Source organism: Equus asinus, chromosome 18, assembly GCF_041296235.1.
Source record: "Equus asinus isolate D_3611 breed Donkey chromosome 18, EquAss-T2T_v2, whole genome shotgun sequence".
NCBI lineage: Eukaryota > Metazoa > Chordata > Mammalia > Perissodactyla > Equidae > Equus > Equus asinus.
Window position 1 is genome coordinate 23844341 of NC_091807.1, and position 17633 is coordinate 23861973.

The window sequence follows — 17633 nt, forward strand, 5'->3', positions numbered from 1 at the left end:
GAGTTTCCTGAAAAAGCTATGATAAAGAATTTATAAACCATTTCTTCAAATTCTGGGAGTGCGTGTAACATCCCTCCTCAGCAAACATTTCCTAGGTCAGGATGGCTCCCCTCAGGCAGTAAGTTTCCATAACTAAAAGGATATCCCCGCACACTGAGAGGAGCCTGGCAGGTTAGGGCTAAGTTGTACCCAATTTGTCCAAGGCCTCCACCCACTCAGTTATAACCAAATGGGAGGATTTAAAAACAGGGCTAACCTGGGGTTGGCCCACTGGCACAGCAGTTAGGTTTGTATGCTCCACTTTGGTGGTACAGATGTTAGCTTAGGGCCAATCTTCCTCACCAAAAAACAAAAACTAAAATGCTAACCCACAGAATTCAATACACTCAAGCATACACTCAACATCACCAAATAACTTATTTGGAATCAGAATTAAAACAACATTTGACAGTTGTGAAATTTATGTTTATTCTGATACTTCCAGTCAGCAGTACAACTACTCTAGGACAAATTACCAGAGAAATTTTACATTATTTCTTCAGGACTGGGGTTTGTCGAAGACTTCAAATTTGGGATCTAAGAAGAGGAAAAAAAGGTTCAAGCTTAGCCATACTGCAATAAAATGCATTATCCAGGTTTCATTATTTAACTCATCAATCTTCTGATTTTTTTTTTTAGTGAATATCTACTATTTTTAAACATCTACGTGGAAATGTAACAATTGCTAAAGATTTACTCAGCACTTACTGTGAGCCAGGCTTTCTATTAATTGACCTTACATATATAGTCATTCAACGGTAACAACCATATGAGGAAGATATGATAATTCTCCCTAAACATCAGGTGGGAAACAGGCACCAGTTAACTACTCAAGATCACACAGCTTGTAAGTGATATTGTCAGGATTCAAAATCAGGGAGTTTGAGGGGCCAGCCTGGTTGCATAGTGGTTAAGTTCAGTGCACTCCGCTTCAGCAGCCAGGGGTTTGCGGGTTCAGATCCACTCATCAAGCCATGCTGTGGTGGTGACCCACATACAAAATGGAGGAAGACTGCCACAAATGTTAGCTCAGGGCCAATCTTCCTCACCTCCCCCAAAAAAGATCAGGGAGTTTGATTTCAGACCCCTACCATTTCACCTCTATGTTATGTGAGCTCCTATACCAAGGGCAAACACTGATCCCACAGCTTCCCACCACACATCACTGTCCTAAAAAATTCACATGTAATTGTCATTTAATCCTCTAAACAATCCAAGTTAAGTATAAATATTCGTCACTTAAAATGATTTCCCACAAGAATGAATCCATAATTAAAAGGGACTTACCTTCAAATTTGAAGTTAGGGAACGTGTTCATGTCTGCTTTACCGTACATTTGCTTAAGCTTAAAAAGCTCCCTCTCCAGATCTTGCTGATACTCTGGACCAATATCAACAGGTCCTCCTGATGTCCTGTTGTATAAATGAGCAAGTAAAAACTCATTTCATGCGCTAGTTTACAAAAACAAAATTACTTTTCACTATCAAGCTTCAATAGCTTTTAAAGGTATTCACGTAGGAAAAATAGACTTCTGAAAGAAAATGAGTATTTCCACTTGAATTTCAATTCGAACTATTTTAATATGATAAGGTTTCACATAAATGAGGCAACTTCAAACAAACCTTTAATGTTCAAGGTTTGTTAGTATTAAGGATACTTATTCAGTTAGAATCTCTCAGGGTCTAAGTTGCAACAAATTATAATGGCTAAATCTGTAGGCTCTGGAGTCGATGCCTGCTCCTGTTTGAACCTTAGCTCTACAATTCAGCAACCGCATAAAGTAGAGCAAGGCATGAACCCCTCTAAACTCTAGTTTCCACGTCTAAAACTGAAGGTCCTACCTAACGGCGGTGTTAAGAGAATTATAGAGACAATGCACATGTACCACTTAGCATGATGCCTGGCACACAGTGAGCACTCAGTAAGTGTTGTCTACTATTGTCTGATTTAAATCAGCCACCACCAAATGGTGTTTAAAAGAGCTCAGTGACTTTAAGTTTCGATAATAGGGACCTAACAAAGAAACAAATTATTTCCTATCCTCAGAGGTTTTGCCATTTTGAAGAAAAAAATAACATGTTTATAAATATTTATGCTGTAAGAGTTATGTGATAAACTTCAAAGATGTTTAAAAAGCTACTCAAACTGAGAGAGCACTTTGGCTGAGCTAATTAGGAAAAATTTATTTTAAAAAGGTGGCACTTGTGACAAATCTTGCCTTTGGGTCAGATTTTCAGACATTCTAAGACTGAAAAAGCAGAGATGTGGAGGTGGAAAAGCATCGGCTGGCTCTATGTGGGGAATACTAAAAAGTCTAGATGGAAAGACCAGCAGGACCCAGATCAGAGGAGGCCTGGAATGTTAAGCCCAGGAGCTCGTATTTTAGTTACTGAGCCATAAAATGACAAAATCAGAATTGTGCTTTGGGAGGATAAACATAGCATCATGGACCAGCAATGGGGACAATTAGATCTAATTAATTCTTTGCACAAATTCTTCTGTGTGTGTCATGTTACTGGCTGCCTACCAATGAACAATAAACAAAAATTTACAAGTGAAAATTCCATCAAGGGTAATAATATTTTCACATACGCCTATGATAAAAGCATAGGGTCTTACTTACACTGAAGAATTTCCACAAAGAATATAGAGAAGCTCTAACTTAAGAACTTGCTTATGATGTTTCTTGTCATGGACCCAATTTTATTCTAGATCAGCATGTGCGGTAGAACTTTCTGTGATGACAGAAATGCTCTATATCTGTGCTGTCTGGTATAGTAGCCACTAGCCATATCTGCCCATTATGCACTAGAAATGTGGCTAAGGTGACAAAGGAACTAAATTTTTATTTATACTTAATTGTAATTAATTAGAATTTGAATAGTCATGAGTGGATAATAGCTACTAAAATATACAGTATAGTTCTAGACAGAGCCTTCAACCAGATACTTTAATGACAGTCTTCCAGCTCTGGGATCTACAAGCTTTAGAAACCGCTTTGAGGAGATCTAGCCAGTCTTAACAATATGCTGGTTACTGACAGATGATGGCTGTTACAACTTTAATATGTACTCTTACGATCAAACAGAGTCAGAAATCATCTACCTTCTCAACTGAATATAAGTCTCCCAGCCCATCTCGTTTATTACTATATCCCCAGGCTCTAGCATGGTGACCAGAACACAGTAGACACTCAAGGGACAGTTGTTTATTTCACTTAAAATAATCTAGGCATGCTAATTTCTTGAATCACTTAATCTTATAACATCCTATGAAACAGGTACTCATGTTATCACCCCATTTTACATAAGGAAACTGAGGTAAAGAGTTAACCTGCCCAAGGTCATAAAGCTAACGCTAGTAAGTGGCAGAGCTGGATTCCAGTCCCGAATGCATACTCAGAACACTTTACGCTGTTCGCACAAATGAATGAACCACAGACTCCTAAGATTCAGGGTACACCTAAGGATTGACTTTGCATTGCACAGGTTTTTTTTTTTTTTTTGAGGAAGATTATCCCTGAGCTAACTACTGCCAATCCTCCTCTTTTTGCTGAGGAAGACTGGCCCTGAGCTAACATTCATGCCCATCTTCCTCTACGTTATACGTGGGATGCCTACCACAGCATGGCGTTTGCCAAGCGGTGCCATGTTCGCACCCAGGATCCAAACAGGTGAACCCCGGGCTGCAGAGAAGTGGAATGTGCGAACTTAACCGCTGCGCCACCGGGCCGGCCCCATTGCACAGGTTTTTAAGGACAGTTAAAGTGAAACACGATGATGCCACAACACCTCCAGATAGAAGACACTCAAAATCCTCAACCAGTTCTGTACATCTGCTTACTGAATAGTGTGATTTTAGGCAAATTCTAACCTTTTAGCCTTGGTTTTCTCATATATAAACCAGAGATAACATCTATAAGGTTGCTGTGAGAGTTTCATAACAACGTCTTCATTTCAATCCCTTCACTCTCTCCCTCCTTAGTTTTGGTGATGACAAAACCTTTTTTGTTAGTTGCCCAGTCTCAAAAGTCTCAGTGTTCTTTAACTGTTCCCTCTCCTCTGCCTCTCTACCAGGTAATAAAGACCAGTTCTTAGTCTCTCAATGTCTTGACTCTGTCACTTTAATATTCCCACTGATCTAAACACAAGGTTCTCATGAATCAATGCTTGATTATTATATTTTCCTAACATGTCTGTGTTCCCTCTCTTCTCATTCCAATTTTTCCAACACACTGTGATTAAAATTGCCCTCCCAATACAGAGTAATCTTGTTCCACCCCACCATCCTGCTCAAAAACCTTTATCACAAATGCCTATCATCATATCTTAAGTGCCCAGTCTATAATCAAGGCCTTCTATAATCCCTCATTCTAGTCCCATTCTATCCTTACTGCTCCCTACCCTCCTCATACACCCTAAAGTCCTGGGAAACAGCATGACACAATTTCCCAAAGATACTTTGTGCTTTCTAGTTTTCATGCCCTAGCTCACACCATTCTTTCCTCCTAAAACACATCCTCCTTCCAACCCCACTTATCTGTCCAACCTTCACACCCATTGGTCATAACCTGGGGTAGAACCCTGGGTGTGGGTGTCTACTGATGGCCTTCTGTGGGTTTGAGAACCAAGCTATAAGCAAAATCTTGTGAGTAAATTCTTCACTTTTTAAAAAAACTGGGACTATGATCCATAGCTGTCCATGAGATCCTCAAGTGGGATGAATGACCTCAAACAATGCCTTCAAAGCCAAGACAAAACATTCACTCTTCCAAGCCACCTTCCAAAATGCCTCCAGCTACAAAGGAGCATTGCTTCCTATGAACTCCTCAAACATTGAATCGGTCACTAGCTTATTAGCATCTAACTCATTTTACCTTACATCATATTTACTTGTTTACAAGCTTTCTACCCCTATCAGATTTTAAGAGTATTGTGGAAATGCAGTGTGGTTTCTTCCTTTGTGGCCCACTGTTAATAGCCCAGTGCTTTGCACATAGTAGACAACTAAATAAAAGAAAATGGAACTAGGAATTGATGTACACCACTTTCCCAAAGATTTGAAGGTTCAACTTGATGATGGCTAAGGTCCAAAACTCTGTGATTCTATAATCATGTTTTCCTGGACTTGCTTTATGCCATTTCAGAGTCTTTCCTCCTTTGATATTCTCAGAAATATATACCTACGGATACAGCATTAAAGAAACAAATGCTTTGTTTATACATTTCCCCAAATCATGATGTCACAGAAAGGGTACTAAATAGAGAGTTAGAATATTTTGATTATATGTTTTTCTCCCAAATAGTTTTATGATCCTAGGCTAATCAATGTCTAAGAGAGTTAGTTTTCTCAAATATAGTTCCTAAATGATTTCCAAGGTCCTATGTACTTCTATGAATTGACACTGGTTTATAATAAATGACATTATAATAAGGATATATCTAAAATGACAATAGATTTATTTACTTATTTATTTTTTTGAGGAAGATTAGCCCTGAGCTAACTGCTGCCAATCTTCCTCTTTTTGCTGAGGAAGACCGGCCCTGAGCGAACATCCATGCCCATCCTCCTCCACTTTATACGTGGGACGCCTACCACAGCATGGCGTGCCAAGCGGTGCCATGTCCGCACCCGGGATCCGAACGGCGAACCCCGGGCTCCCAAAGCGGAACGTGCGAACTTAACCGCTGCGCCATCAGGCCGGCCCCAAAAATGACAATAGATTTAACGGGATTCTCCCTTGGAACCCATATAAGGAAGATAAAATTTGGGACTTAAAAAAAAAAAAAAATCAAGATCCTTATCTTCTTTTGGAGCACCTGATGAACCTCAATGTCAAGGATTAGCTCAGTGACGGTCTTAGACACCTTCAAATACCAAGTACTTTTTTTATTACCATTTCAAAACTTACATACTTTGAATATTTATATTTACACCATGTTTCATTATCTATTCACTTACTGTCTCTTAGTTCTGTATTCTCTAATCTTGTCCACGAAGAGTTTCTGTATAGGATCGAGTTCCTTAAACGCCACTGCTGTAACACCAATGTTCCTCCTCAAATGGACTGAGATTGCAGACTGAACGACAGAGGACAACCTGAAAAGCCTCCGAAGAATCATGGTGATTCTGGTACTGAAAACAAGCGGCAGGATGTTAACATACTTTAACATACATATAATTGTAACATCTCTCTAAATATATCACATAGTGGGAATCTAATTCTACTAATTGCTACAGAACTTAAATCATACCAGAGCTCAGTGAATGCTAAGAACAGTCACCTGACCATAGCTCCCTTCCTGTCTCCACTCCCCACTGCAAGTTTTTTGCTTCTTAACCAAAAGGCCCTGGGATCTAGGAATAGTTAGGAAGAACCAGGCCCCTGTGCAGCTCCACTAGGGTTAACGCAGCAAGAAAGCACAAAATCCGGGAGGGGGTGTTTCTTCTCCGTGAACTTAGTCTTGGACCAGAGGAAACAGCTGAGCTAGGATGTTAGAAAATTGCCCACCCACAGCAGGAAAAGAACGACACTGGCCCCCAAATTAATGTGCCAGGTTTCCCTGACCCCTTCAAAAGGTCAAAAGGGAGCTGGGCAGGGAGACTGGAGACAGTTGCCTCAGCCATGATTGATAGCCTGGAGGTTTCTATTTCACAGGCCCACAGGGGGAGAAACTGCTCTGCCTGTTACAGCTGCAGGATTCCAGGCATTCATGAATACCGTTAACAACCAAATCTAGGTCCAAAAGAACCCCCAAGGAAAAAGAGCAACCAGCCACAGCAGGCCACCAACAAGAGAGGGAAAATCAAGCAGTACCACCTAGTTAGTGACATAAAATTCATGGAAATGAAAGTCTGAATTTTAAACACATTAAAAATTCCAAGTCCTTAGACTTCCTGAAGCTAAAATACATGATTTTTCTAACTAAAAGATTTCCGTAGATAAAGTAGAGGATCATCTCAGTTGAAACCTCATTTAATGTCTCGAAAGGCTGCAAAAAACATCCCAAATTAGAACAAATATATGCAAACAGGAATTCCAAAAGAAAAAGAATAGAAAAGGAGGCCATAAGTAATTAGAAGAAACTTCCCTCAGATTAAGAAACACCGAGCCTATTAAACAGAAAGGTAACAAACCCGATGTTGAAATGGTGATATAAGATTCACACCTCAATAAAGCCTGGTAAAATTTCTGAACCTTACAGATAAAGTGAAAAACCTGACATGCTTACCGATTCTCACAACCTGCACCCCCCTCAAATTACCTAACAATAACAATAACAATAATCATCATCATACTGACACTGGACTTCTATTAAGTTATAATACTACAGCTCAAAGTGTGGTCTGTGGACCAGCAGTAATATACAAATTATGTTACTGGTCTATAGTAACACAAAAATTGGGAATAAGCATTTAGATTAAATTAAATTATAATTAAGTCAAATTACAGCAATTTGACAGAGTAATTTTTATCTGAATAATAAACAATCACAGTTATTTTGTGAGTCTTCATTATTTGGCCTTAATCTAATTTTTCCAGTAATTCATTTTTATTGTATTCTTAGAAGTATCTACAAGGGTTGGGGGAAAAAATGGCCCCTTACTACAGGAAGCACTAAGCTAGAAGACAGTTGAGCAGCACAGCGGTTCTCAAACGGGGTGGGGGTATCCCCTGCGGATACTTGGCAATGTCTGAAGACATTTTTGGGTGTCCTGACTGGGGTGTTATTGGTCTCTAGTAGGTAAAGGCCAGGGATGCTGCCAAACCTCCTAAGATTACAATAAGAATAATAATAACAGCTTTACCACAACAAAGAGTTATCTGGTCCAAAATGTCAATAGTGCCAAGGAGAAGCCCTGGAAAAGGACATAAAAACTACCACAAGAAATCCCACAATCAACAAAATACCCTTCACCTGCCAGGATGAAAGCAAACTATGCGAAGAAATTAAAGAAGCCAACAAATATCACTCACATCCCATTAGAGAAAAATACTTGAGAAAAGACTCCAAGCAAACAACAAATGACCTTAAACTGCTACTATCATTCCCTTTTTACAAATACAGAAACTGAGGCTTAGAGCTAAGTACCTGGTCCAAGTTACACAGTAGAATTTGACTGGACACAAACATTTTTAAAGCTGTGCAACACAATGTATATTTTTCTCTTCTGGCAACTTAAGGACACACTTAACACTTAGCAATAAGGTCGCCACCTAACATTTGTTCAGCCGTAGGTATTTTGCAAAGTACTTCCATATATATTCTCTCATATCCTTATGGCAATATTGTTAAGAATTAGAAAGCATTCTTATCCTTCCTTTACAATTAATAAAACTGTGTCTAAAAAAGGTTATTAAATTGCTCATATTCTCACAGTTAATTTGCTCTAAGTCTAAAGGACTGCAAAAATCATGTTATTCCTTCTGCGACATGAGAAAAATCCATGTTCATTTTTTGGAATTCCATCACCTAAGTATTAATGATCCCCAAATCACATCTCTAATTTTGGTCTTCTTCCTGAGCTCTCAACCTATACACTCAACAGCTTTCAGCCCTTCATAAATCTTTCAGGGCCCTCAAACTCAACTCGTCTAAAATATGAACACACAATCTCTACCAAAGCTTGTTCCTTTTCCTTTATTCTTTCATTTTTTTTCCCACTGATTAAATATCTAGTGAGTGTGGACTGTCCACTAGTCCGCACAACACACGTGATTACACAAATAGGTGTAAAATACCAACTCTGATAAGTGCTCTATTCGAGTGACACTGTGGGGTGCGCCACCAGAGCCTATGATACGGATGTGACATAAAAAGAAAGATAGGGGAAGACAACAGCAAAAGAGGGTACGGCCTGCGCAGACGCCTTGTGGTGACAGGCAGCATGGCTCTCCCCTTTGCAGTGATGACAGACCAGCCAAAGGGCAGTCCTTTCGCTGCCTGTTCACTGCACAATCCTAAAGTTAATCCACAATCTGCCCAGGCTTTTTCCCTCCTGGAAACTTTGCTGTGTCCGCTTGTGCCCTCTGGTCTCTCCCCCAGTTCAAGCAACCCCCTATCCTGCTATGCCCCCCAGTCGGCGTCCTGTTCCTCAGGGTTTTTGAGATGTATGATGGTGCAAGGAAGTGAAAGAGTGTAAAATGAGGCTGCCTAACCGAGTTATAGAAATACCAACACTTTTAGGTAGGTTGCAAACTTCTAAGATGACGATCACCCTTTTCCATCTTCTGGTGCATGTTCTCCTTGAAACAGAACAACCTCCCGCGCGCCCCGGTTGCACAGGCCTGGCTGCAGACCTGCCCCGCGGGCATGACCTTGGGCTGCTCCAGCCGGGCTGCGTGCCAACGAACCCTCGGACCCCCGCCTCCCGCGCCACCTCGGCGTGCCCTCAGGGCGGGTATTACCAGGGCTCTATCTATATTGAGTCTACGCAAGTTCAAGGCCGAAGCGCCGAGGGCAGCAGTGACCCGGGCCAGGCCGTGAAGGTGCCCGGGACACAGGGCCGCCCTCTCCTCCTCAAGGGCTGAGCTAAGGCCCCGTGAACAAAACCAGAACTGGAGTCCCAAAAGGCCAACCAAGCTAGTCTAGTCACTCTCCCAGTCACCTTGCACTCAGTCCCGAGCCGCCACAGCCACCGCCGCTGCCACGGTTCTACTTCCGGCCCTGGCTCCGCCCCCACCCGCCTACCCGACCTCGCAATGCATTATGGGTCGCCGTTTCAGTCGGTCGACACTCACCGGACAGGAAGCGTCTCGGAGACAGTCTGCGACCGGACGGCTCTAGGTGAGACAGAAACCAAACAGGAGGAGGAAGTGGAGGGTAAGTCCTTCCGGGTCTCCTGTCGACGCCTCCGCCATCTTTCCTTCGCCTAACTTGACCTACTGTCTTTTTCCCTCCCGGAAACCTTGTTGTGAACGCATGCGCACTAGGACTGGCCTTACCCCTAGTTCAGTCTCCCCCTTCACCCCCGCCCGGAGTTAGCGTCCTGTTCCTTGGGATTGTTGAGGCGTATGTTGGTGCAAGCAAAGTGACAGAGTGTAAAACAAAGCGGATTGGGGCGTTATGCTCCTTTGTGCCTCGTGAGCCCCCGTTGCGTCGGGCGTTCGTTTCGCGCAACCTGCTGGGAGTTGTAGTCCCGGACCCGGGGGTGCCTGGGAGGCGGGAGGGGGGTTGGAGTTTCTCCGCGCCGATTCCGCGGGAAGGGCCCAGGGGCCTCAACACTTCGAGTCGCGGGAGCTACAGGCCTTACCGGAAGAGACACTGCACGTGGAGCCCGCGCCGCCGCTTTCCTCAGCCGGCTCTGGAGCGCGGGCGGGGGCGACAGGGCCGATTCCGGAGCGGGTGAGTGCGGCCGTGGGGGAGGAGGGGAGCGCGGGCCAGCGCGGGCCGGCTTCGTTCCGGGGCCTTCTCCCCCACAGCGGCCCCCCCGCGGCCGCCTCTGTGTTTTGTTTCCGCTGGTCCCCGGCGCTGTGACTCCCATTTCCGTTCGTGGAGACTTGAGGGAGCCGGGCGGGGAGGGGCGGGGGAGGCAGTGCGGGGAGCCGAGGGGAGGGGCGGGGGGCGCGCGGCGCGGGGCGCTGGGAAGCCGCGCGCCCCCGGGGCCCGGGCTGCTTGAGTCGCCTCTCGCCGCTCCCTTCGCGCACTGTCCCCGCCTCGACTCTCCGGGGTCCGCAGTCGCCGCGGTCGGGATGTGATCCTGACGCCCCCGGGATTTCAGAGGAAGATGCAAAACCAATCTTCTTGCCAACTCAGCGGTCGCTCTCACTTCCAGTCCAGTTGTCCTTCTGGAATTATCGCACAGTTGTATCAAAGCCAGTTATTAACATATATGGTGTCCCTTGGATTTCTTTTAAAAACGAGGAAGTACGACAGGGGGGAAACGACCGGTTAATGTAGCTTGCCAACTTTTTTAGTTTTTTGTGTACTGGAAAATAACCGTTTGTGCGTGCTTGTATTTGGGGATCCTAGCTCGATTAGGTTAACGGCAGGGAGGACACCGCCTAATACTGCGTTGCAAGAGGATGAGTAGTAATTTAGAAATGCAGTAGGTCTGACTCGTGGGAGGAGCAAAGATTGAGAAGGGTTCACTATAGCGAAGTGAAGAACTGGGCAGTGATAACATCCTTAGGTCCCGTGTCTTCCTTAAACTTCAGAAGAGGCCGGTCAGCTCTTCGGCCACTACTTTAAGGGGTAACCTCTCTCCCCTAGGGTTTGGTCCAGGCTCTCCAAGCTTGTTTATTTTTAGACGTGTTCTGACAGTAGGGGACGTCTGTCAGTTTTACCTGGATTGCATAGACGACCGTGTGTAATGAGAGGTAAGAAAATCAGTGATGAGTTAGATGTTAAATTAAGGCGAGTCTCGAGAGCATGTGGAGGCTGAATGCTAAATTAAAGCTGTTGACTTTAATCTCCTCCTTCTGGCTTTTATTTATAAAACTTCAAGTCTACAAGAAAATTGTAAAAAACGAAACAAAACAGTGAAATTATTCACCCGGTGGGGTCACCAACCTTTCTTTACATTTGCTTTCTCTCTCTCTCTTTCTGTGTATACACGCACACGCAGATGCATGTGCTTTACTTTTTAACTATTCACTTTATTTAAAAAAAAAAAGTCTTTTAATTTCCTCAGGGGTTAAAAAGTATCTTAGCTTGAGAAAATGTGCGGTTGATCAGGCAGGGATTCCTAGATTACACTTATATTTGTTTATCCTTTATTCATTTATTGTCGTTTATTGTCCTAAACTGTAAGCTGCTAATGTGTTCAGTGAAGAAAAATAATCCTCAGATTTATCTGCGGCTCCAACAGAGAGTGTTAAACATAACTATATTTTAAAGAACAGTACCCCTTCCTGGAATTTTTAGTTAAATTTAAGTTTAGTTTGTATTCATTTTGCGAAGCATTTTGAACCCTAGGTTAGGTGTAATCCAGGAGAAACCAGGGTGTCGGGGGCAGCCTTTAGGTGGAAAGGCTCCAAGTAATCTTTGCTCTCCGTTTTCTTAAGTATTGATGTAAAATCCTGGAGAATTGGTTCCAGAAAAAGAGCTGAGACCCACTCCAGCAGTGATATCAAAGATTTGGACAATTTCTCAAGTCTTCATTGCTTCTCTGGGCTAAATTTAGAGAACAGAAAGAAAGGAAGATCAATTCAGAGACTTTGAGTAACGTGGTTTTTTCCAAAAGTACATGCAGGTCATTTTTTTCTTTATTTGGCACATTCCAGGGACTAATCTATGACTTTTTGGGACGATCACAGGATAAATTTCTTTTTAACAACTCCCTGTTTTAGTGCTTATGTTGAGGGAGTCACAGGTATCCTCTCTACTAATGAGCCTTTAGGGTCTTTTCTCAGCCACTGGTTGCTTTCTCATATGCTTTTCTATTTTTCCAAAGTTCCCAGGAAATTCACTTGTTTTCTAATCTGTTTTAAAAAGTTGGTTGTGGAGATGGGAGTAGACCTCCTTGGAGGCCCTGAAAATAGAACATAAATGGTCTTTTTAAGTGCTGTTAAAAACTTATTTTGTGTGCTGAGAAACCTTATTCTGTTTCTCACATTTTTCTGTACAGAACAGGTTTTATGATTTTGAGTGATTTACGATTTTCTTAGGTGATGTGAGAGCAACCTTAATAATGTGGGAAAAATCAGACCATTTTTGTACCAGGCAGTCTAGATTTTGGATGCTAGCTATTTATAGACTAAGTTGTCAGAAAACCACCTCCCCAGCAGTTGGAGATGTTGGATCTGAGGAGGGTTACAGCCCTTTCCTTTACAAAGTGGGAAAGAAGCCTGTATTAGTCTCCCGGTGCTACTGTAGCAAATTACTACAAATTTAGTGGCTTAAAAACATTAATTGATTTTACAGTTTTTGAAGTCAGAAGTCTGAAATGGGTCTTTCTGAGCTAAAGTCAGATGTTGGCAGAGCTGCATTTCTTCTGAGGCTCTAGGAGAGAGTGTTTCTTTTTCTTTCCTAACTTCTAGAGGCTTCCTGCATTCCTTAGCTTGTGGCTCCTTTTCTTAATCTTCAAAACCAGTCATAGCTGGCCAGTTCTTCTCCCTTTGAATCACTCTAGATCTCTTCAGATTTTCCACTTTCAAGGACCCATGTGATTTCACTGGACCCACCTGGATGAGCCAAGATAAGCGGTGTGTTTTAAGCTCAGCTGATTAGTAGTCTTAATTCCCCTTTGCTATGTAATTTAACATATTCACAGGTTCTGGGTCGTTATGGTGCCTACCACGGAGACTTTGGTCCCTTGAGAGGTTGAGACCTGGCAAAGCCCCTTCCACTTCAAGAAGTTAGGGGAAGTTCCTGGTCCAGACAAACCAACTTGAGTTCCTGGGGCCACTTTCAAACAATTTTGTTCTTTGTACTTTGATGATGGTCCAGTAGAGGAAGAAAGACAATAAATATAGTAAATTACTGATATAGTATGTTAGAGGGCAGTGCTGTGGACAAGAAGAAAGAATAAAGGGGTAAAGAAGAGGCAGATTACAGAATTAAACGGGGGTGGGCAGGGCATGCTTCATTGAGATGAGATTTGAGCAGAGACTTCAGGGAGGTGAGGGATTCAGCCAGGAGGACTTCTGGGGGAAGTAGGTACCAGGCAGACAGAACAGCAAGAGCAAAGGCCGCAGGGCAGGAAGCTGCAAGGATGGGCAAGGAGGCCGAGGTGGGAAAGGGAGTCAGAACAATAATGAGGGGGGATGGGGAGTAGATCATGTCGGTTGTGAAGTCTTTAGATTTTACTGATTGGTATCAATTAAAGGAGTGCTATGGTGTAACTTCAGTTTCAAAAAGGATCACACTTGTTATATTGACTGAGAATAGACTGTAGCACAGGGGCAAGGGCACAGATAGGAAAACATTTTAGGAGGAGGCTGTTGCAGTTTTCCAAGTAAGAGATGGGGGTGGCTGTTACACTAGCACATACATGCAATGTAGAGCCAGTCTTTCAACACACCATGGCTCAACCCCACCTGGAATAATGTGTTCTTCAGTTGGTACATCTAAAGTGTAACGTGGGGCCGCAGGCAGTTTCGCCTCACTAACCTCTGGATAGTTTTCATGTGAGCGTGGACTCAAAATAAAGCTGTTCTACGTAAAGCATTTGAATGCAGTGCCTGGCACTCAATAAATAATGGCTATTATTAATAGGAATGAATGTTTGAATTCTTCATTTTGTCAGATCTTAAGTGGGAGCACAGACTCTTCTGCAAATATTAGAATACTTAATTTAGAAGACTGTTCCATGTAAGTCAGAGAGTCAAAGGCACTTTGAAGTGCTTTTTGAGATGTGGTGGTAAACCTAGGAAACTCTCCTCTGAACTGAGACTATATATGGAGTCCAAAGACAAATTCACTGACCTACAGGGAGGTTGTAACACCCTGGAACTTGAAGCATTAACAGCTCAGAAATGGCCACAAAGAAATACCAATATATGCAGCTAGTGTATGCCTTACTTAGCACTTTTTAAATTACAGTATTTTTGTACAAATGGTACAGAATATATCAATGGTACAAAAATCAATGGTAGTTTAATGTAGCAGATAATCATTTTGCATCAGAGAATTAAAAACTGAAGTAATCGTTCGTGTAAAATGTACAAAACCACATCTGAAAAAAATCATTAAAAAATTCCAGTGTGTAATCAGGGAAATAATGTGCATATCTATAATGATTTTGTTACGTTATTTCACTCTTTTAGAACATTGTACTAGCATTTATAAGATACGTGATTTGTAACACAAACTGCAGCTAGGATTAACTTTAATGTCTATCACACTGTCACTACAGTGGTGTGCAGTAAATTCTGACAAAGTACAGCTGTTAGCTGAACAATTGTAGTTCATCTTTTTGTTGATTTTTAAGCTGCAGATTTAAATCCGTTATTAAGACAGTTGCTGTAATATAGGTGACATACCTTTCACTTGATTTTGAAGTCACTTGAGTTAATTTATTGGCTGAGATTGGGCCAAAAAACATCCCAGTAAATCCAAGGGAATGATGAAGAAGCCATGTCAAGTTAATAAACACCATTTAAATAAAAAATAGTTTATAAATATCATTTGTGGATTTTCTTTTATATGTGAGGATTACTTCCTTCTCTTCTACTTACCCCCTGCATTTCTTTGAATAGGGTCTCTACTTCTTGTGTAGTATTTCTCTTGATGTAGATAGTTTCAGAATGTCTTACCATTTAACTCTTGCAGGGCTGAGCTTTTGAAATACTTCAACCATGACTAAAAGAGAAGCGGAGGAGCTGATAGAAATTGAGATTGATGGAACAGAGAAACCAGAGTGCACAGAAGAGAGGTTGGTGTTTTCTGAATTTACCACTTTTTATTATTATCAACACACCTAATTAAAATTTAAGAGTCAAGCCAGAGTTCTTTTGGGGCCTGTTTTTTTTTTTATTTCAACTGACCTCAGCATTTTGGGGGATAACATATTCCATTTTTCCTGTGATGTAATGGGTATAGCTGGGAGGGGAAGATAGTTTTAAACTAAAGATAGTAATAAGCAGAGCTGATAATGATCAAGCAATTGATTATGATGGTATTTTCCCCTAGGACACTGTGGATCCTTCTTTTTTGGTAGGAGGAGATTTGCCCTGAGCTAACATCTGCCAGGCTTCTTTGTTTGTGGGTCACGGCCACAACTTGGCCAATGATGAGTGGTGGAGGTCAGAAGCTGGGCCGCTGAAGTGAAGCATGCTAAACTTAACCACTTGGCCGCAGGGCCAGCCCTGTGGATTTTTTTTTTTTTTTGGTTATTTTTTTTTTTCTTTTTGAGTTTTATAATCATTTTATTGGTTGTATAAAATATTCTATAAGATAGCTTTACCATAATTTAAAAATCCCCAGTTGTTTCACTATTGTAATATTCTTTTTTTTTAATTGAGGTAACATTGGTTTATAACATTACATAAATTTCAGGTATATGTCATTATATTTTGATTTCTGTGTAGACTATATCATGTTCACCACCCAAAGACTAGTCCATACATCACTGTACACAAATACCCTATTACTCCTTTTGTTGCCCTCCTCCCGATTGGATTCTTTTTTCCTTTCGTCAATGCTGGTTGCTTTTATTTCAGAAAGAGTTTAATTTACAACCTGAACAAATTTAACAAATATCTATAAGTAACTGCTGTGAACTGGTAACTGTCAGGTGTATATGAGTAAATGAGACAGTAACTTTGCCCTTGGAGAGGCCACATTGTATTTGAGGAGACACACAGGTATATGAATAATTTTGTGCACTGTCGTAAGCATATGAGTAGTGAAAGGTGCTAGTTCTTGGAATAGTAATAGAATATTACTTACTCCATTAAGGAAGGAGGGCACTGGTAAACGAGTTCAGAATCCAAGGAGAGAATATGGGTAAAAGTAGAGATCTGGGAGTCAAGAAGGTCAAGGAAGGTCATGGCTAATGGTCCTACTTTACTCTGTAAAGCAGGAAATGAGATCATGTGCTGAAAGTAAAAAGGACTAAAGAGTAGTCGAGAACTTCCATAGAGTAACAGGTTTAGAACAGCTATGGTGGGAATGGACGAGATTGCTAAGGTTGCAGAAGATGCTCAGTGTTGAGAGTGCAACTGAGATTTAAGAACTTGAATTTTTTTTTAATTTTATTTTATTGTGGTAAGAATACTTAACATGAGATCTACCCTCAACAAATTTTTAAGTGTACAATACAATATTGTTAACTATAGACACAGTGTTGTACAACAGATCTTTAGAACTTACTCGTCTTGCATGATTGAGACTTTATGCCAGTTGGTTCTCTGCCCTCAGGCTGTGTTGCTCCTGCCACCTCTTCTGCTCAGAGGAGAGGTCTGGCTCTAGCTGAAAAGACAAACCCCATTTTAGTTGTCCTCTGTCCTGTCCTCTCCCACCGTGCCCTGGCACAGGAACATTTTCCAGACAGAAAAGGTCTAAAATGTCTTGACATGACTGCCTGAGAGACCTTAAATTTTTAATACAGTTTTTCAACATGTTCGATTCTATTTTCTCCAGTAGAAGAAACAATAAAAAGATTGCATGCCTCTCTTCATTTTCATATATATCTATATATATTTGTCTGTGTGTGTATATGCATACATTTATGTATGTATGTATATATGTAACAAATTACCTCAAAACTAAGCAGCTTAAAGCACCAAACATTCATTATTGCACAGAGTTTCTCAGAATCGGGAACCTGGGAGCAGTTTAGCTGGAGGTTCCGGCTCAAGATATTCATGAGCTTGCGGTTAAGCTGTCAGTCTGGGCTCCTGTCATCGGAAGAGTAGACAGGGGTTAGCATATCAGTTTCCAAGATCACTCTTGAGACTGGAGGCAGGACCACTCACTTCCTCACCACGTGGGCTTCTCTGTAGCCTGCTCTTGGCGTGGCAACTGGCTTCCCCTAAAGCAGACAGCCTGAGAGAGTGCTCTCACCACGATGGAAGCCACAGTGTCTTTTTAAATGACCTAATCTAAGAAGCAACACATTGCTTCTGCACCTTAGTCTTTTAGTCATACAGTCCATCCTTTGTACAACTTGGGAGGGAACTATAAAAGGGGTAAATGTGAGGAGTTGAG

The 17633-nt window shown here is 41.9% G+C and overlaps 2 protein-coding genes across 7 annotated transcripts in view; one reads left to right on the forward strand and one right to left on the reverse strand.

The window, feature by feature from the left end:
- Nucleotides 1–443: 443 nt before the first annotated feature.
- On the reverse strand, nucleotides 444–10707 carry ATP5PF (ATP synthase peripheral stalk subunit F6). 3 transcript variants are annotated; one of them, XM_044750734.2, is made up of 5 exons: nucleotides 10294–10707; nucleotides 9782–9823; nucleotides 6001–6174; nucleotides 1327–1451; nucleotides 444–576 (listed from the first exon to the last, which is right to left on the reverse strand). In XM_044750734.2, exons 3-5 carry the CDS (start codon nucleotides 6159–6161, stop codon nucleotides 539–541), a joined length of 324 nt encoding a protein of 107 aa, XP_044606669.1. In that variant the 5' UTR covers nucleotides 6162–6174; nucleotides 9782–9823; nucleotides 10294–10707; the 3' UTR covers nucleotides 444–538. The 3 variants fall into 3 exon arrangements, with proteins under 3 accessions (XP_044606669.1, XP_044606670.1, XP_014714498.1); XM_044750735.2 differs by lacking the exon at nucleotides 9782–9823 and having other exon boundaries at nucleotides 10294–10600; XM_014859012.3 differs by lacking the exon at nucleotides 10294–10707 and having other exon boundaries at nucleotides 9649–9788.
- Nucleotides 9738–17633, forward strand: part of GABPA (GA binding protein transcription factor subunit alpha) — a 36358-nt gene continuing 28462 nt past the window's right edge. Inside the window, exons 1-3 of one of the 4 annotated variants that reach the window (XM_044750732.2) lie at nucleotides 10769–10907; nucleotides 11253–11359; nucleotides 15255–15357. In XM_044750732.2, coding sequence (XP_044606667.1) covers nucleotides 15281–15357 — 77 coding nt within the window. In that variant the 5' untranslated portion in view covers nucleotides 10769–10907; nucleotides 11253–11359; nucleotides 15255–15280. Of the gene's footprint in view, nucleotides 9864–9966; nucleotides 10386–10768; nucleotides 11360–15254; nucleotides 15358–17633 lie in introns of those variants that run through there. The other 3 variants (XM_014859010.3, XM_044750733.2, XM_014859011.3) reach the window with 3 other exon arrangements.